Below are 21,320 nucleotides of genomic sequence, written 5' to 3'. Positions count from 1 at the left end.
GATCTCCTTTCCTAATCACAAAGCTGCATAATGCATACTTTCCTTCTAGTTTTCTCCTTATTCCTGCCATATGCTTAGAGTTAGGTATTTTTCATATCCAGTAATTTTTCCTCACTTGCCCTTGCCCATCATATTCTCCTACTCCTTGTTTTTACCTCATGTGGTTCACAGCCTTATGTTCTTTCTAATGTTCTGCACTTTACATAATGTTCTGCACTTTACATAATTTTTTGCCCTCTTCCTGCCTCCCCTGGTTCAGTCTTGTTACCAAATTATCCAGCTTCTTGCTCTTCCTTTGCTCTTCCAGGACATGCCACCATCTCATGGCCTTTGTAAAGGAATTCACCTGACTCTACAGATGACAGAGTCACATGGGTATCTCTGATGGAGATTCCCAAACCTAAAACAAGTGCCCTACACTGTGGGAACAAAGAGTCACCTGGTGATCCTTATTTCTATCCATCCTTTCTGGAGTCACCAGACCCTTTCCAACTCAGATATTCTGTGATTCTGTGATTAGTTAACTTTTTGCAATGTTTAAGAAGGGAAAGTTAGGAATCCTGCTCCTAGTAAGAGTGCATCAAAGCAAGGCAGATTTGTCATGTCCCTTCTGCTACTGTGTGTGCTCATTCATTGAACATCTGTTTTAGACAGAAGTTAATAAATTAAAAGACAATTAATAGACAATTAATAGATGCTAAGAAGTGGTAATTTTCTTGGGTACCAAAGACAATAAAGTAGTCCCTTTAGTAACTTCAATTACTGTCACAGAGTTTTCACCTAAAATTCATTAATTCCACCTTGTGAATAAATTTTGGTTTTGCTAAAAATTTTAATGTAAGAAATTAATGTTACTTAGGAGAAAGGCACAGTATGTATGTAGCCTTGAAATCAGTTTCTCAAATATGAAATCATTACAAATCTCAACACCAAAGTATGAACGAAGGAGTGATCCAATAGAGCTGAGAAGTTTTCTCTGTGCTATCAGAATGACTTGAGTTAAGGAAAAAACACAAAACTCTTTTTTTATGTATAAACTTTTACAGCAAATGCTTAGCTAACTATGTTTTAATAATGAAAGGAGTGTTTTTATTTCATTCCATACAGATAACTTTTGTATATAAAAGTTAAGAATAAACCTGAGGTCCTCATCAGGGGTCAAAAATGATCAAGGTTCCCAGTTTGTTCCCTCAGCTTTTGTCTTTCCAGTGCAACTACAGACTAAAAAAATTACAAAAAAAAACAAAACAAAAAAAGGAAGATAGAACAAAATGAAACAGACAACACAGAAAAGGAATATTAGTTATTTTGCAGCTCCATTCCTTTTCTTCATGGGTCAGTAGAGGTCAAGGACCTCTATCACAGTCTGTACAACAGAATGTAAAATACCTCTGCAAGTAGTGATACTTCAAGTATTTTACATCTAGAAACCTTAAAAAGATGTTTTCAATGTGTATTTTATATGCCATATACCTGTTTTCACAATCTATTACCATATTAATTTTTTTTTAAAAAATTACCTAACATTGCTTTTTTGATGATTACTCACAGCATGACATAAACCCCACTCGTATTTCTTTCTGACCTTTATTTTTATTCTTTTTTATTAATTATACATGTTTCGGAATGTTTATCTAATCTACTTGAAATTAGAGGAACTATTCTACTTTGTTATACATTAGGAATTATGTCATTGTAGGACAGAGACCCCTCCATTATGTGGATTCATTTGCAAACTCAACTTTATCTGTATCTGTGCATGATCAATTATCAAGCAGTAAAATCAGTTGCTGCTTGTTTTACCCTAAAGGTAGAAGCCTTTGGGGTGCCACTGAAGTTTAAGTGAGGTTAAAAGAGGAAAAGCAGTAGAAATTTGTTGTCTATACCCAGCCTAATGGTAAACCAGCATTTTTTTCTCACATATTCCAGAGGAATACAGTATGATACTGAGTATCATTTTAGTGATTCCTGGAGACCAAACATAATCATATACCACTGTTCCTGTCTTTCATTCAGGCTATTAACTATATTCTCCCCAGGCTGTGCTGTAAGACAAATTTCCCCTTTATATACTGAATTCTAGAAGTCATTATAGCTTGAGTAAGAATCCACCTAAATTTGGTGGTTATGTCTGTGCTGAGGAAAGAACAGGATAATATGAGCCAGGGGAGGATTCAGTCACTTTTTATTCGCAACAAATCCTATGCCACTGTTCAGAAAATATAACTCAACTTCTAGTAGATGTAACCTGGCTTTCCTTTCAACTCTCAGAGGTGAATAAGGTTTTTTCCAATGCAAAGTTCTTTGTAGAATGGAGTTGTTTTCTTCCATTTCCTCTTCAACATTGCTTGTTAAAAGTGATGGGAACTGTGGCTTGTCCCATCCAGGCAGAATTCAAGAAAACTCCTAATGAGCCAAATACTTTCTCACAGCCTGAGTTTGAACTTTCCATGCACTTTAATTCTTCCTTTTGTTATGTCAGTGAACACTCAAATAAAGTTATTTGACTCCCCACTGCTTTGCTTTGCTCGTAGTCTCCCAAAGCCCCCCTCTGCTTCCCCTCGAGCTCTTTTGGCCACATGTTCACGGAACTCACTGGTTGTTTGGATCGCTTGCCTGCCTTCAGGTGAAATCCTGGTCTATAATGAGAGAAATAAGTAGCAACCAGGGAGTCCATGTTGCTCACCACAACTGACTTTCAGAATAATGTTTATTTTAGTTTTAGCTGCCTTACTTTTTTCATCTCTTTTTTCCTCTTTGATACATAACACATAATAAGAACCCTCTTTTTTTTTTTTTTTGTCTTTTTTTATTAAATCCTTCTTCTTTGGGAACAAGCAAAATAATGTTTTCTTAAAAGGCAGTTTGCTTCGGAGATTTTCTTTTTGTGATTCAGTCCCTTCTTGCAGAGAGTTCTGGATTTATGCAAATTAACATTTTTCATCAAACCCTGAGAAATTAAGCATCAAGCATACTTCAATTTTGGAACAAATAGTTAAACCAATAGCAAAGCCTATGGGAGAAACTGTCATATGTAATAGCAGCAATTTTTTTCCCCCTTATTTTCCCAGTCATTTTCTTTCCTCTGTTCACTTTTCTTATCTTTTGGAGATTCTTAAGACTAATATGTCCACTAAAAAGAGAAAAAAAATCAGTGGCTTCTGTCAGTCAAATGGATGCATGCATTTTGCTGTGCAGACCATGCAGATTCTTTACCTGCTTACCTTATCACAGTATCTTCTGAGCAGTCTAAATCTGCCTTATCATCTACTTATGGTACCTGAAGGATTGACAGGTAAGCACTTCCAAAGTTTCTGTCAGTATATAAGGCAATTGAAGGCATTAATCACAGAATAAACACCTTAGTCAGAGTCCTCTCTGCAGCTGAAATGGGCTGGCACTGGCAATGAGAAAGAAGAAAAATTAGGAAAAACAAGATTTCTGAGGTCTAATTCAACCATCCCCAAAGTTAAAGGAAGATTTTTCACTGACATTAGAGGAGATGGATCTGTTGCTAAGGTCAGACAGGCCATAGACAATATTTGAAGTTTTCCACAGAACAGCTCATAGTATTTTTGAATTCTAACTCAGCTGAGCTGTGAACAAACTGTGTAACGAGAGGGAAAGTAGATGAATTCTTTTCCTGACATCTGTAGAGCAGTGCCAGGACTTTGGGTAGACAGTCAGGGAAATGGAAATTCTTACTGCTGAAAAGTAATGGGATATAACTGATATTGCAAATACATGGTGGTATGATCTGTGCAGCCAGAATTTAAAAATAATTATATAAAGCATATTTACCTAAAAAGAGCAGGCAAAAGAAACATCTCTCTGTGTCAGAGAGATGATTATCTGTATTAGAGCTATTGTCTGGAAAGAAAAATTATACTGTTCTTGGTGACTTCAGTTTTAAAAACCTATAGTAGACATTATATGCAGTATGTAGTAAAAGATCATTGAAGTTTCTAAGAATTATAGATGATAATTATCTAACACAAAAGGTATTGAACCTAGCATAAGATGATTCTCTTTTGGGCCTCATTAAATTGGATAAAGAGGAACAAATTGGAGGATCTAATTACATTAATTATGGGAAAACAGAGGACAGTAATATATCTAGTTGATACTTCAAAAGTGAATGTTTCAAACCTGGAGAAAATTGTGAGAGATAGTTGACTAGGAAGAATAAATACAGACAACCCATTGGGAAAGGAACTTTAAAGTTGTTTAATAAGAATTTGTGAGATGTCCAGAAGCCACACCTCATAATTAAGAAATATTAAACCAGTGTGTTAATACCCCTCTTACTTCGGGAGTGAAGTGGATGTATTAATTTATTTTTTTTAAATATATGCATAGCAAAAGTGAGAAATTAAAGGTGAGAGTAATAATTATATACTACTAACAGTAATGTAGAGAGGAAATAATGCATCTCCCAGTAATCAGAACAATAAGAAAACAATTTTTAGAAACTGGGAAAAAAAGAGTCTAAGTTAAGTGTAAAAATTTGAAACAGAGATACTAATCATGGCAAAAATGAAATATAAATGGAAGTGTGTGTCCATCTCTTTGACTATGTATGTTTGTCTGAAAGTACCAGCAATAACAGCAGAACCAAGTTAAAAGGGAAGGTATGTGTTAACTGCTAGGGAGCAGCATAGAAGTGATTTCATTTAAAAGGAGAGGTAGAAAAACCCACCTATAGATAAGTGTTAAGGGAACCAAGTGAACATAGTATTTATAAAACATGCAGATAAGATAAACAACACTTCTGTTAAAAGTCAGGAATTTTGCCTACTATTTAAGAGGGATGAGACAAAATAATGAGGCAAAATATCTAAAAATGCATCTGTTCCAGAAGAGTATAAAAGAAAAAAAAAATCTGTTTGGTATCACTGTCCAAAATGAACACCAGAGACATAGTGAGCACTGGACTGATGGCATCTGTTGTCCCCCTTGGTGCACACATTGATCCTGGCCAAGCCACTGAGACACAGACAGCAGAACATGTATGGATGTATGAATGGGAAAAATTAACTTAGTTATTTTCTAATGTGAGATCACCTTCATCTTCTCTGAGATCTCCCACTGAATTTTCCAACAGTGATTTCCTACATTAGTAGATGGAGATTCTAAGAATCTTCTTAATTCTGAACAATAGATTTTTCATCAACAGCTGTTCATTTGTAGTTCCTGGAGAGACATAGTCATAGAACAGGAGAAGAGTGTGGTATTTTGAAATTTTTCAGGATAGGCATTACGCTATTTTGCATAAGACATTAAAAAGTAATGTATCAGAGTTTCTATACTGTGTGTGTACACTTCATCCTCAGCATGGACATCTCTGAAAGGAAATTCATCTCAGTTCTGCCAATTACCTATCTTAAGATAGGTGTGAATTTTAAATTTATGTGTCTGATTTTTTCAAGCTTAGATTTGGACAATTAACTATAAGATAACCACATTTAAAATGGATTTTACAATGTATCTCAATAGAATTTTGAAGGCAGAATTCCCACCAAGTTTTCACTTGGGAGACATAACAAAAGACACATCTGACCATGTAATATTCCTACTCAATTGCTACTACATGTGGAATTTTCAGGAGATTGTGGTTATCATCCCAATATTTTAAAAACTAGAGAAATCCTGACTAGTGAAACTTGACAACAATGCTGAGAAAAAGATTGTAATTGTTACTATAGGTTTTAATTGAGAGAGAATAAAAAGCTAGAAATACAATTAGCGTCAATCATTATGTTTCTGTAGAAAGAGTTCTTACAGTCCTTATTAAACACACTTCAAATAATTCTTTTATGACATTGTAATTTAGGCAATGAAAGATAAATAATATATTTACACTTTAAAAAGGGATTTTGACACATTAATACACAACATGCTGATTTAAAAATTAGTGCAACCACAGAGTACATCTTAAATGGATTAACAATTGCCTAAGTGACAAGTTCTGAAAAAGCAATTGTCAATGTGTATGTATTGTCAAAGGAATGAGTTTCTAATAGTGTTTAGGCTACCTGGGGGAATAATCAGCATCTGGTCCAGTATGATTCAATGTAGTCAACAGTGGTTTGGAAGAAGATACAAAATCACTGATGATCACGGTGATGGCTGAGAAAGAAGAGGACCATGGAGGTCAATAAGCAAAGTAACTTCCTTATCATGGAATGAAATTAAGGGATTTGCTATTTTTTTTGATTTATTACTAATCAAATTCCATGTCTGTATAAATTTCAAAATCAAGCAACCAAACCAGCAACCAAGGCTTGCATCTGTTTGGGAATTTTTTTTTTATTTTACATAGCAGCAAAGTTAAATAACATAATTAAATATTCTGTGGAATTGTACTGAGAAGCAGGGAGCTGGAATTTATCTTCCTGCTCTTCCAAAAAGATTCAGGTAGGACACTTTCTGGTATAGTTTCTATCTCTAACCCATGTTCCTGTAAGGAATCAAATGCATAATTGGGGAAAATAGTCAGACTCAAATGAACCATTCCAATGAAGTAACTACAGATGGTGAGAAAGGCAATCTGAGCTAATTTGGCAGTCTAACGTATCAGCATGTATTCTGCATATAGGAGAATTGTCCTAATGGAATCATTTTCAGTTAAATTCTTCTTCATTTCTTAGTTTATTTTTCCATATGATTAAGTCTTAAGGTAAAATAATTTTCCCTATTTTTTTTTCTAACATTGTTTTTTGCTACATTTAATTTAATTGTCTTTTGGCGTGCCTCAACTCTGACCATAATCTGATCTTCTTTACTTTTTAATTACCTTTCAATTTGCTTTGTTTTTTCAAAATGTCAGATATCATGTTAAAACAACTTGTGAAACTTAGGTCTAAAAGCTTTAAAACTGAATATTAAGGAATTTTTATATTTTTCTCTGGGTGCCTGTCCATGCTCACTTTTCAATTTTTTAAACACATTTTATTCCTTGGGGAGGCACTTGCCCTGAGGTAAAGGAGTATGATATAACATAATATCATACTTCTCTAAAAATAGCAGAAAGCTCATTTTTTTCATTCAGCACTGGTCCAGATGTCAGTTATTTTTAAATGAGCAGCCAGCCTTGCTGGTTTGGAAAACACACACCTATAGTTCAAACATTCTAGTCAAACCATCAGCAAAGTGTTTTCATGTGCAGTTGTAACTTGGAATTCCTGTTCTCCTTGTTTTTTTTGCAAAATCAATTGTAAGTGGATTGGTGATTTCTAGTGACACCTGTCATGCCTGGATGCTTCTGCTTGGGGGTATTCTGACAAGACAAAGAGTGTCTAGCTGATTCTGACCTTTTCTTTCATGCCCTTTCTTCTCTTCTCCTTGCTATTTCTTCAAAGGCTGGTCACCAGCTGAGCCCTCAGTCCTTTCTCCTGCATTGGCCCAGCTGCCTACAGCTAAGCCTGCTCTGGGTGTTTGGCAAGGACCTCCACCCAGACACACTGATTGACAAAGAGCACTGCCATGCTCAGCTTAGGGTGAAAATACCCAAGTCTTGCAAACTTGTCTTGGGACACAAGGGAAGATGCAGCCTCCTGGGCAAGTTTGGGCTCTCTTCCCAGCCAGGGTGGGTGGAGGGATGGTAAATAACACAACCACTCAAGATGCTCCATGGCAAAGGACTGTTTCAAAAAGGCCACCTCCTCTGTCCCCAGATGTGCGAGTGCTTTTCCCCAGTGATATTCTATTCCATAAACAGATCACCTTAAATGAGCATATTAAGAGCTAACACATTTGACTTTGCTCTGGAGCAGCTGGAAATAAAACCACTCAGACCAGAATACATCCCAGACAGAATGCTGAAACTAAGAGTTATGAGGCAATTTAGGGAACAGTTGCTTTTGCTGCTCATTTTTAACTGATGCCTCACAGCTAAGACTGTCTGTGCCATAATTTGGACATGAGAACACAGGATCAGAAGATTCAATAAATGCAAGTGCTGGGACCAGGCTGGACAAAATGTGCAATGACAAATGGTGCAAGAATTACCTGAGTCCCTTTTCCACTAGCAAGGAATCAGCGAAATATTGCCATGCTCTATCTGCATTCTCTGTGCACTCATTTCTCATGAAAGGGGCACAAAAGGCACCTTCATCAACAGCCAGGAAAGGATTTCTTTATGGAGAAGGAATTTTCAACATAAAAGTCACTTTTAGCAATGCTCTAAAGTTGCTGAGCAGCTGCAAGCCAGAGAATACAGACTGATGCCTGTACCTGTTATACTACATTGACAGTAAAATAATTTATTAAAAATATCTCTTTTTTCAGCTAAACTATTTAAACTTTATAATGTTCAGGAAATTGTCCTAACAATTTGGAAAGGTAAGATCAGGAGAGCAGATGCAAAATTAGTTTTCAAGTCTGAAAAACTTACATTTGCTCTTTGAGTTCTTGTGACAATCAATAACATTTTTGGTTATTTTGTGGGATTTTTTTATTACTATTTTTATTTTAAATAGAAAAGAGTTCTTGAAAAGGCAGAAAAAGTACTGTCCTTTCACTACAGACATAGTTACTGAATTGGTATGTTCAGTGTTCTTTCATTTCTCTTTACTAACCATGCTCTATACCCAAAAGCAGCAAAACAATGTCCACAATATTTGTTTTCATAATTGAGAGCTGAAGTTTACAAACTGGGGAAAAAAAAAATATGTCAAAGATATCAGCTGAAAGAAAAACTTAGAGTTTCTGTGGAAATGTTCAATTTAGAAAATCTAAACTCAAAACTTTAGGATAACCTAAACAACCACTGATACATAATTTTAAGGAAAAAAAAATATAGACAAAAATGGGTTTGTTTCATAAGGTCTGAACTCACAAAATGAAAAAAAAAATAGAAACCAACCCAAACCTCCCACCTCTATCATTCTGTGGTCTGTGTTAGGTACTGAATTAAATTATTTAGTATAAACAACAGCAAGGATATGTTAGAGGTCAGAATTATGTTATGCTCTGATTAAACTAACAATTAAGCAAGGAAAAGCAGGCACCTGTGGGGAGGACTGTAAACAGCTGTGATAACGTCTCTCAAAGTCTTCTGCTTTGGTTTAGGCTGGGGTTGGCTGTCCTCAACAGGGTGAATTCAGCAGGGGAGAAGCCATTGTGTGGGTAATGCCTGTGCCAACACTTACCTGCAGCTTAATTATACAGTGACCCTTTGGGTCAACAGATACCGTTTGAACTCCCAGCTTCAGATTAGACAGCAAAATAATAACAATGTGAGTATGGAACAAAAGAGATAAGCTTGGTAGAAACTGCGAGGAATTTGAGAAAACATCATTGTTCTTATGTTAATATGGAAGATGACTCTGTGGCTTCATCTTCCTGATTTTTTCATAGACTTCGTTTATTTGTGATGCTTTTAAACTCAATCTGTTACGTAAATGTTCTCCAAGGATTGTTTTCATAGGGAAGAAACCAAATTCAGTTCTTTAGGCAGCTATCTAACTTTCCAGTCAGTGAAAGCTGCAATTAAAAATGGCATCGTATCAAAAACTACTGTTACATATGTGCTACCTGCAGCCTGGATGAAGTCAGATATCTAATCTTTTTAAGAAAACAGACTGCTTGATGGCAAAAGTGGTAGAATTTTGAACAGTTATGTGAAGTTCATGTACAAAAGAAATGCTAATTACACTGCAAGGTAATTGGGTGATGAGACCTGTATTAGAATGGAGACATTGAGTGGAGAGATTTGGGTGACTAAGTACCACAAGCTGTGTAGTTGAACGTGCCAGCTCCTAAATGAAACGGCATCTGTGACTTGTAAAAAAACCAATGCTGTAAATGAAGTAATGGAAAACAACCAAAAAATGTATCTGGTAAATGACTTTATTATTATTTCAGTAGTAATAACTGAGGTACTTCTGTTTCTACACATACAGGCATAGACCTTTCTAACTGAAATATATTAGTGCATGTATTTAATTCTTCCAGCTCTAATTCAACTGAAAACTGAATATACCTGCTTCTAGAGTGAAGCCTGGTGCATTAGGCAATGCTGCTCTTTCATATAATAGGTACTCTGTTTGTCTCATTGGCTTAGAGACAAAACACTGCTCTAATTTAAGGACTTCTTTCTTTTGTGATTGATGCTCACCCCGCAATCTGCCCAAAAACCCCCACCAATTCTGTGACTAGAAGAGAAGAAGAATACTTTTTATATGTTGATGATTATTTTGTGTTTTAAAAAATGCCTGTCTTCAGAGCCCTCCTTATGGATCAGGCTTGGGAGTACTTGAATCACTTAGAAGTGGGATGCTAGGTAGAAGCCCTACAAAGCTGAGACAGGCACCTGCCTTCTTAATGAGCTCCATCAGAGATGGGCTCCTAGACTGTCTTCACAGAAACTGTCTGATAGACACAAAACCTGAGGGAGTTGATGGAAAACACCAAAGGCAGAAGCATACCTGAAACTCTGGTTTCTCACATGGCCTTGTGATCATTATTGCGGATGGTAAAGTCTAAGATCAAGATTTATACCATTAAGCTCACCTCTTCTGCTTTGGCTCTGTTTGCCCTTTGGAAGGGCAGCAGCACTACCCACTCAGGAAGTGAGAGAAGAGTGGGTCACCCTTTCTGTGGGGAGTAGTTTCTGTTGCGGTGTTCATAGGTTTTGCAGAGCAGATATAGTTGCTCAGGTTTGCTCAGAAATAGAATCTAGGGGTGTGATCCAAATCAACTCCTGTCAGGCCAGAATAAAAAACATGAGCAAACATACTCACATTTCATCATGTCATGGGCGAAGTAAGAAGTGTTGAAGTAAAAATTTCTACAGAACTACTTGTATTTCTGCATAATTGTGTTTTGTTTCCTCCTCACCTTTCTTCAGTTGCCATGAATAAAAATGCCTGACCAGTTTGACTCATGCACAATTCTTAATTTCAGGTTTGTAACATGAAAAGAGAAATGACACAAAAACATCTTTCTTAAATTGGATGTTTTTATTAATAACTACTCTTCAAGGGTTTTGTTGGTTTTGTGCTGATGGAAATGAAACCACATAGAAGTGTAATCTGTCCCTTAAGGGACCGATTAGATTACTGAGAAGAAAGAAGGAAAAAGACAAAGAAGTGCTCATAATGTTCTGTGAAAGTAAAATTCCTTCTTTATTTTACCAGATATAAGTAAAATTATGTTCTTTTCAAAAACTGCTTAGTGAAAAAAATTTTTGCATGCATTTTTAAACACCTAAATAAGTTTGCACAGTCTAGAATCTTAGTAGTTAGAAAAATCACTTTATCAGTGAACTTAACAAGAGCAAAGGCTGCATGAGGTGGACAGGAGCTGAGGATGAAGCACAAGCATAGTCTGATCCACTCTCATGCCATTTTCTCTCCAGAGGTCTGTTAAAAACTTTTAGACTGAAGAGAATTGTCATTACTGAATCTGTCTACACTGCTATTTTAAATTGGAGTTAAACATGTACAGATGATGCTAGAGATGCTTAATTTTACTGATACTGAACCTGTTTCATTAATATGCATGTTGACTGAATAACTAACAACGAACCTTCTAAAATGTGCTTCTAATCACATCAGCATTAAATATTAACTAGAAAGCTGACTCTATCATTCAGTCACATTCTCATTTTCCCAGCTTATCATTACATGTGTGTTGATAGAAGTAGTTACTTTTGCTGGTAATTTCATTTATCATAAATAAACACATTTCTCATGGTTGTTACTTATGTAGCAGAATGGAGCAGTACCTACACCATGCAGGTGGGTGAAAGCAGTGTTCAGCGGAGGATGGGTTTGGGGGTGCAATTTCTTGTAAACATTTTGCCCGGGAGTTTTTGTGCTATCTTTTCTCTCTCTTTTTCCTCTTCAGGGAATATTCGTCCTAGGATTGCCATATGCTCTCCTCCACAGTGGTTACAGTGGTCTACTTCTTATTGTCTTGGCTGCAGCATTATGCTGTTACACAGGCAAAATTCTAATTGCTTGCTTGTATGAAGAAAATGAAGATGGGCAACTGGTAAGAGTGAGAGACACGTACGAAGATATTGCAAATGCCTGCTGCAAAAAGCTGTCTCCCAGTCTAGGTGGCATAGTTGTCAATGTGACCCAAGTGGTGGAACTGATAATGACATGTATTTTGTATCTGGTTGTTAGTGGGAACTTGCTGTCGCACAGTTTTCCATACGTACCAGTGACAGAAAAAACTTGGTCTGTAATTGCATTTGTTACTCTATTGCCTTGTATATTTATCAGAACTCTCAAAATTGTTTCCAAACTCAGCCAGCTTTGCTCTTTGGTTCATTTTGTTATCATCTTTGTAGTAATAACTTACTGTGTCACACAAATGCATCAATGGTCCTGGACAAAATTTGGACTCTCGCTTGAGTTTGAGAACTTCTTGGTTTCTGTAGGGGTGATCATTTTCAGTTACACTTCACAAATATTTCTTCCCACACTTGAAGGTAATATGAAAAACCCAGGGGAATTTAGGTGTATGCTAAACTGGACTCACTTTTTTGCCTGTATCTTGAAAACAACCTTTGCACTTACTGCTTTCTTGACCTGGGGTGAAAAGACAAAGGAAGTTATTACTGACAACCTGCCATCATTTCTTGAAACCCTAGTGAATTTATGTCTCTTAACCAAGGCTCTTCTTTCTTACCCTTTGCCCTTTTTTGCAGCCACAGAAATTGTGTGTTCTTGTATTTCTAAAGACAACCATACCAATTACAGTTCTCCACTGCTTGCTCTGACTGTAAGAGGCTCATTTCTCTTGTTAACTCTGTTGATGGCCATGTTCACACCACATTTTGCCCTGCTGATGGGTTTGTCAGGCAGTGTAACAGGTGCTGCTATGACTTTTCTTCTTCCTTCTCTCTTCCATTTAAAACTTAAATGGAAAAAACTGTCCTTCTTAGAGAAATGTGCAGATATCTCTGTTTTTATTTTGGGCTTCCTTTGTAGCCTTGCAGGCATAGTTTGCTCGATAAAAGGGCTGCTTGAAGTATTTGGAGGCATGTAAATGATTTCCTGAAAGACAAATAAGGAGCAAATCTTATGAATGCATTTAACCCATTTGTCTGTATATATGAGATTTTGTCACTAGGTAGAATTAAGCATATGCTTAAATGTTTTCAGATTCAAGTCTTTAACTGGAAAATGATGTATCTCTAAACAAACCAGAAAATAGCATTCATAGCTAAAAAATACAAAGTTAGGCCTCTTTAAAATATTGAAAAGAAAAGTGTTGGAGATAGTTTAACAGGAAAATAATTGTAAGTAATCCTACATGGTTTTAGTCATACATGGCATGCGCATCCTGAAATTACTACTGCAAGTGATTTCACCAATTTAACCAGAATTCTTCATAGGGTTACATAATGTTCAGTCTCAAAGCTATCAAAACTACCTTACAGGATGTGAGTGAGAGAGATCACAGAATCACAGAATTCTATTATTAGATCTATTATTGAAAATGGATAAAATATTATTTCACCTCATTGGCAGACTGCAATTCAACATGTGAACAGAACAAATCAGTGAATTTTGGTTTTTATGTAAGACAAATTCTGCTACTTGTTTTTTAAATGAATAGGCAAAAAGAGAGCTCAGCTTAGAATAGCTTTGAAAGCCTGCTTTTATCATGACTTCAAATAGGAATACAGTCAGAGTAAAAGGGGCATTCTAACAGTTCAAAGTCATGGAAAAGAGAATTTTTTCTGAAATAAGCTATAGCCAGTGACTGCAGCTTTTCTGCAAGTCTAACTCCTAAGATTCATATCTCTGCAATGCAGCTGCTCTATTGGTTGGGTTACTACAAGTCTCGCTGGTAGCATGGAAATATTAACATGCAGTTCACTTTCCCTGCAAGAAATTTCTTTGATCTGTGTATTTTATCTGCTTCTATTAAAAGCTCAATGGAGTAAATCAAGTTCAATAAACAGACACACAATTAACTTCCTGTACAATTTGGTAGATCTTTAGCTTTAAAAGATATTGGCTTAATAAAAAGATCAGCATTGCAATGTATTTCATGTTAGTGATAAAACATTATGACAAGAAGCAATCTAATCAGAGTGCTCTAATGAATACATATTATCTTATTGTACTAAATCTCTATTATAATACATAATTAAAGTAATTATTTCAAAGAAGGAAGTGTGCATTTTTGTTATGAACAATTTCACACAACCTCGTACTGCGTCATACCGAAAGTCTTTGAACGTCAGTGTAAGACTGGGTGACAAAGAGCCCAGCAGTATCTGCTTAACTGAGCTATTTTTGCTATGCAGTTTCTCAGCATTAACACTTCTGTCCTGCATGAGCAACAGTTGCCTCTCAAGGCTGATTTGCTGAATGACAAAACACATGCAGCTAAAGAGAGGACTTCTGGAAAGCCTTGTATGCCACCCTCTTCCTTCCTTGTCTGTTAGTGCACACCTGTCATGTGTAATAATGTTTAAAAGTTTATTTAAAAAGATTAATTGCATTACTATAACATTTTCAAAAAAACTGAAAATAACTAGTATCTCAGAACCTTATTACTTCCTGCGATGGGTCAAATTCTGCACTCAAACCCACAACAGTTTGAATGATATAAGAATTTGTGCTGGAACAAATAGGAGACTTTTTATCTTTATGTAAAATGCCAAAAAAATACATTGGTCATTGAAAGAGTTGAAAGCTTATTGTTACTGCTACAACATAGAAACTTTATTACTTGGATGATAGTAATCAAAGGATTTCATTACTTTTTGTATTGAGAAGTTTCATAGAAAAACAAACACATATGAACAGCATTTGTTCTGTTTATCCTGTATAAATTTCTGAGGACAGAGGAAGGTTGTCCAAAGAGTTTTGCAAAAATTTTTTCAGTTACTTTGCTTAGGAACTCTCAAAAAAAAAAAAAATCTCTTTCCCATCTCCTACTTTTATTTAAAGTGTTTTGTCTCTAACTCTTCGGAAAATCTTGGGATTGCCTCAGTGCATTTGCTGTTGGGGAAAGCTTGAAAACCAAGACAAGCAACTAATTTTGTGGTAGTTTTAGGAATTCCCTAGCTAATCACTATGATTCAAAATTGGCTTTAGCTGTACTTTCAGCTTTTTAGCCTTTTCAAGGAGTCAGTGCCCTGTCTTTCCAAGCCAAAGACAGTCGTTCCCCACTTAATCATGATCCCTCTTATATAAGATCTTTCCTACGAGGATAAATGTTTCCTGCTTTATAAAATATGTTCTATTACTGTTCTTATTTAATCATTTATGTAACTTCTGTTAACATCAGGGAAGTAGCAAGGGCAACAAGTCAGTTGTAACTGTAAATGCACAAAAGTAAAAGCCATCCAAGTACAAGGCCTTGAGAAGTCACTTAGAAAAAGCACTAGATTAAGAGAAAGCATAGTTCAAGATTTTTGTAGCCAACACTCAGCAATTTTGAAGTGTGCCATTGTTGTGGGACACAGAAGATGTATGAGCTTTGCTTTAAAGCCGTGGCCAGACATCTTGATGAGAAACTGTGTTCTGGGTCAAGATTAGGTGAACCTCCCAACCTGGAAAGGCAGAGATGCATATGCACACCCTACAGACCAAGCCTGAATGTGGTGCTCAGCACATGATAAAGACAAATATTCGTGATATAAGTCTAACTCGCTGGATTTCATTTCCTAAAACACACAATTGCATATTTTTAGATATAAACTTATTTATGAACATTTTTCAATGGCAAAATTCTGTTAATAGGATATGGAAAACATTTACAACTTCCTATATTAGACATTAAAATAAAATATATGGAATATGTTTAGGGAATCTGGAAAGGTGGTGTTACCATAAATTATGAACCACGAGGATCTGCATTCATCTAAGTAATGACTACTTGGAATTTTTGTCGCTAAATTTATACTACCAATCATTAGAATCACTGAAGCTAGGAAAGTAAAAGACTGACTAAATATTAATGTATTATTTGGCCACTCCTGGATTATTCATTGTAATATCATAGTGCTTTATCAAAATTAATTCTGAAAGCAAAAAACAGACAGTAGTGAACATGAAGAAAAGCTATAGAAAAAAATATGTGCTGAAATAAAGCATTTTAAAACACTCTTGCTTCATTTCTTCTGCCAATAGAAGTATGAGTAAAGGAACCTTCTTCCTTTCAGGAACAATAACAGAGGCATTGTCTAAAATGCTTCTCTCATTTTGTGGGGAGCACTAAACACTGTATTCCTGTTTCTGACAGTAGTAATGCAGATTTAAGTCGGTCAGATTACCCTAAAATATAGGCTCATCTAAGTTATCTTGGGAACTTCAAGTGTTTATTTAAGCAGGCTTTTCAAAGCTTAAATCTGAAATTATACTGAAAACCTTGCTCTACTGACTCAGTGGGAGGAAAATAATTTGCTTAAAATGGAACAATGTTGTAACCCCTGTAGTCCTTTAACAATACTTAATTTACTTTCACACCAAAGTTTGGTCATCACTTTACCTCATTACTGTAGTTTCTTTTCCACATTATTCCATCTCTTCTGCTTTTCCAGCAGCGAAATAAATATTTTTCCTGTAGGTCCTACTAAAATGTTACAGAGATGTCAGAAGAGCTACTGAAAAAATTATTGAGGCTAACACTATTTCATTAATTCTTCATCCTTGACTGCTCACTCTATTTTTTTTGGTGAATTCTGAACTACATGTACGAAATGCATGTCACAGTAACTGGTTGCTCTAAAAAGGGAATAAATAAGATGTCCTGAAAATGCTTCATTAAGTCAAGTTACAATTTTCAGTACTTCTTTTCAGAACTGCTATATTTTATTTAGTATTTATTTAATGAATACTATATTTTAAAAACTGATAGCTGATTTCTAGAAATCATTTATCCAGCTCTTCTGCATTATTAATAATTATCTGGATGATATATTGGTCTTAGAAAATATTAATCTTCTAAAATGAAGTAGAAAAAGAAATATATCTCAAAAATATTTTTATAGTATTCTGAGATTTAATTGTCCCAAGAGTTCATATGGGATATAAAATGTTGGAAAATTTATTGCGCTGTTTAGTTGCTGACAATGAATGTAAAAATATACAATCTAAAATCCACCTAAATATTTTTTACTCAGCTTAAGTATTTGCCAAGCTGTTGACACACTGAAGTTAACTGTTCTTCATTCTTCATCAGCATCATTACCTTTATGTGGTCACCCCTCAGATGTCTAATATATTTGTCATCACACTGACCCTTAGAGGGGTGGGGATTCCAAGATCTTCATTTTATAGTTTTGAAATATATTCTCAGAGCAGAGATGAACCCAAGAGGGAATCCCAAGGAATCTCTAGGTTAATGCTTGTTATTATATCATGGCTTCATGGAGATCCTGCTGGTCAACGTTTCTTTTTTTTTTTTTTCCTCTTATTCATCCTTCATTTTATCTCCTTTGTCAGTTCATGCCAGGATAACATGAAGATATATAGCACAGCAAGCAGCCCATTATACAGCATAAATATTTAACTGAAAGCTGCCTTTCTCTTTTTTTTTTTTTTCTTTTAAGATAGAAATATAAAATTAAATAGCTAAATATTTGTATCTAGAGGGATGCAGCATATGGGACAGGAATTAAAGGCAGAGTAAATGCAACACAAAAAGCAAAAGGGGAGATGACAGGAAAATGTGGTGAGGAACTGGAAGAGGAAAACAAAACTGGCAAAAGTTTGAGAAGAGGTAAAAAGGAAAAGAAACATCACAGAAATTAAAAAAACTCAGAAGGAGAGAAGGGGAAAGCAAAAGTGGGAGTAGACATTTAATGTATGATTTAATATTCTCTAAAAACATTTTCTACAGTTTTGCACAAGCAGTAATTCAAACTATTCCAACTAATATAAGTCAATATATTCTGTGTGTGAATAGTCACTTCCCCAAACCTCTTATAAATTCAAAACATTTAAAATAAAATAATTCTCATTTGTGTGGAATTACCTCTATGTTTAATGTTTTCTGTTACCCAACGGAATTTGAAAACACGTTAAATAAATTGTACGATAAACAAATTCTTTTTCTCTGTGTGTCTTTATCTATTCCTCTTGACCTCTTCTACAGCAATGTTTCAGGAGTATGCACTGCTGCTAGGCAGTTATTGCCTTGCAGCCCCAAAAACTGTGCAAAAATAGGACTTAAAATGGGTAAAAAGTGTTTCACAATGACCACCACATAGGCTCTTTTTCACTTTGGGCCAGAAACAAAGCTCATATCCCCACAGAAATCCTGTCTGGAAATGCCTTAGATTGATTTACATATCTGGTAGCAAACTCCAGTGGGGTGGGAGCTGAGAAAGCTAAAACTGAGACATCATTGTACTGTACCCTTGTTGCTCCTCAGGTGACTCAACATGTAAAATGGCAAATTGTACCAGAATATAAAATAAAGTATCCTTGTGCGCTCCTTCACACTCACAATGGGACCTATTTAGAGTTCCCCCAAAATCAGCAATGTATGGAAGCAAGAGCTAGTTCCACAGAGAGTATGTAACAGGTCAGCAGATCAGGCTGCCTTTGGATGCAACATGACTACTGATCCAAATTCTGCATGGATGCTTCAAAGTTTTTGCTCCTACATTAAAAGGAGTTTTACTATATGCATTTTGTGCTAAGATTGAGGGCTAATGATAGCACAAAGAACTGTAAGAAGCCAAGGATTTATTAAATTAAAGTAACAAATTAAACAGAAAGGTGTAAGGTTAATCTTAATTTCACTGCATGCAAAATTGAACATTATTTAAATCATACCTAAAATTTCATCTAGGTTATCTTTTACCCTAATCTTCTGGCTTTGGTGATAGTTGCAAAAGGAACTGTGTTCAATAATTAATGTTCTTGTGTCGTTGGCTACCATCTACAATGCTATTTATTCTTTCTATGCAAGGCTCTTGACATCCATAAAAATGTTCCTACTCAGGGTGGAAAACAAAGAAAAAACAAAACAAGAAAGACAAGAAAAATAGTAATTAGCAATGAATGCTGAGTGTAGCCTACCTTAGGCCAGAAGCCCAGGGAACAAGGGACGTAGATCTAAGTCAACAGGTGACCATATTGTTAGCACTTTAGCAATGATAATAATTTGCAATAATAATGTAATGAGCAAAGACGGAGTGAAGGCAGAAGGATTACAGGAGAGCACTCAGCATACATAAGCCATGCTACATCTAGCAAATTCCCAGAGCAGCTGCTTCAGGGATATTAAGCCTTCTGCAGACAGCTGCATCCCCCTGTTGCCATCTGGGGCTTTCATCCCTGGTGCTACTACTGCCGACAACTTGCACGGTTGCAAAGGCCTAACCCTCCATCAGCAGAAAATATCCACTCCCACACCTTCTTGTAGGGAGCTTGGCTGCCACCTGATCCATAGGGTACAAGAGCTTTCCTGGGATTTAATCAGCTGTTAATTAATCCTAGGAGTGATGGATAGGGAGAAGAATGCCTTGCCAGCTGAGACGTCAGATGGGAACATAGGGTAGTTATCAGTTTTATTAGACAACACTAATCTCATTGGTACAGTCTTGCTAATCACACTTCAGGAGAAAGTTTTATTACATATGGTCTGAGAGGAATCTGAAATGGGTCACATTTTAACCCAATGGGCCAATGTAAAACAATCCAAATCAAAGTGGATCGAAGTGGATCAACTTATTTCCAAATGACTTCCAAACATTGTGAAACAGATCAGAAAGAGATGATTTATAAACACATTTCCCCTTTCTTCAGTCTCACCCTCAGTCCCGCAGTCAGAGGCTTACTGCGCCACTGTTTCCCCGTGCTGCCCAGAAAAAGGCTTTCCCATCACAGTTAAGGCCCAGTGTGGTGTCTGCTCCCTGTTCTTGAATATTCCTCATTCTCTCTCTGTGCTCTTTGTCCCTGCCTCTCTAACCTGCACATCACAAGCAACTCACCTCTCTGTGTTTGCAACACCTTTTAGGAAACAAACCACTTCCCTAATCCTCTGCAGGCTCTTCTTGGCCTGGTATAGCAGCCAGGGCTAGGGAAACATAAACAGGCAGCCTTCTCCACAAACAGGTATCTAAAATCATGGCTAATATGGATGGCCATTTGAATTTTAAAAAAGCAAAAAAATAGAAATCCTTCCATAGTTTTTCTAACTCTATCAGCAACAAACTTGCTTTTGTGGGTCCAACCACAATACTGTAGAAATGGAAGTCATACAAATCGAAGTACTACCAAATAAAATACGTATGCTTTACTTAATGTGGGTAAACCCAACCTGAGCTTTATAGTTTACATGTCACAGTGACTCTGTGCATGAAGCACGAGACCATCAGGCCCTAAAATATCAATTCAAACCTGTTAGGCATTGTGCTCTCAAAATCTGTTACCCAAACAAATAAAAATTTTAAAAATCAACATCATGGAAATCTTATTATTAATCTTGCCATAATGCAGCCATAGTGAGTGCTCCAGGTCAGAGTGTATTGTATCAGTTAGGTCTGGAGTACAGCGCAGCTGTTTTCAGAGCCCTGGAGCAGCTCCAAACAGGACAAGAGGATACAAATTGCTGGAGTTTTGAGAGTCTTTAAGCCCACAGATCTCAAAGTGTGAAGGGCTGGATGAGAAATCCTAAAGAGGTCTTATACTCCTAGGATGGACCATATGAGCAGCTCTGAAGGATACTTCTTAAATAAATGTCTAATGCAAAGCATTATCCCTGCTGTTTTCCATCCAGGCTTAACTTAAAGATCCAACACCTCAATTATGCCTCAAGGCTACAGTCTAAGGCTTACTTGCAGGCCTGTTTACATCCCTGGGAACAAAAGGATGACCTTGATTTTAAATGAAGTTTCTATTTTAACTCCAGAAGTTGGAAATGTGTTTATTTGACCAGACCCTCAGCTGAAGCAAATGCAACACCTTACTTGCTGTTCAGCTTTTCCTTCAATGCAGCATTTTAGCCTAAGGCCTGATTAGGATTCTTTTAGGGTGATTGGACATGGTAAGCTCCTGGAATAGCACTAAGCCAGTGTAATTGGAAGAGGTCTTAGAAGAGATCCAGCTTCTTAATGACATATGGTCAAAAGGTTACTTTGAAAAACAAGAGGTCTTTCTGACTTCGTTTTTCTGGCCTGCAATTTCTTCTGGACTCAGCCTGGGAATGTGGTTCTGAGACTTTCTTCTAAAGGAAGGATAAAGGAAGCAAAGCTCTTGAATATTTACTTTATGTGATAGAATAACGTATTGGGGGACTAAAAATAGCATTTTAATGCCTGTGACCGCTGTATTTTATTGCTTAATGTTATTAAAACTTCTGATAAAAAGATTTATTTTTATCAGTTGCTA

At 36.2% G+C, this 21,320-nt stretch overlaps 1 protein-coding gene across 1 annotated transcript in view; it reads left to right on the top strand.

Moving 5' to 3' along the window:
• Positions 1-14,893, top strand: part of LOC111927275 (vesicular inhibitory amino acid transporter-like) — a 28,824-nt gene extending 13,931 nt beyond the window's left edge. The window contains exon 2 of the mRNA XM_023924125.2: positions 11,854-14,893. Coding sequence (XP_023779893.2) covers positions 11,854-13,005 — 1,152 coding nt within the window. The 3' untranslated portion in view covers positions 13,006-14,893. The remainder of the gene's footprint in view (positions 1-11,853) is intronic.
• The last annotated feature ends 6,427 nt before the right edge of the window (positions 14,894-21,320 follow it).

Source organism: Cyanistes caeruleus, chromosome 2 (genome assembly GCF_971803275.1).
Source record: "Cyanistes caeruleus chromosome 2, bCyaCae1.hap1.1, whole genome shotgun sequence".
Classification (NCBI taxonomy): domain Eukaryota; kingdom Metazoa; phylum Chordata; class Aves; order Passeriformes; family Paridae; genus Cyanistes; species Cyanistes caeruleus.
Note: the sequence above shows the minus strand (reverse complement) of the source record. Positions and strands in the feature narration are given on the sequence as shown.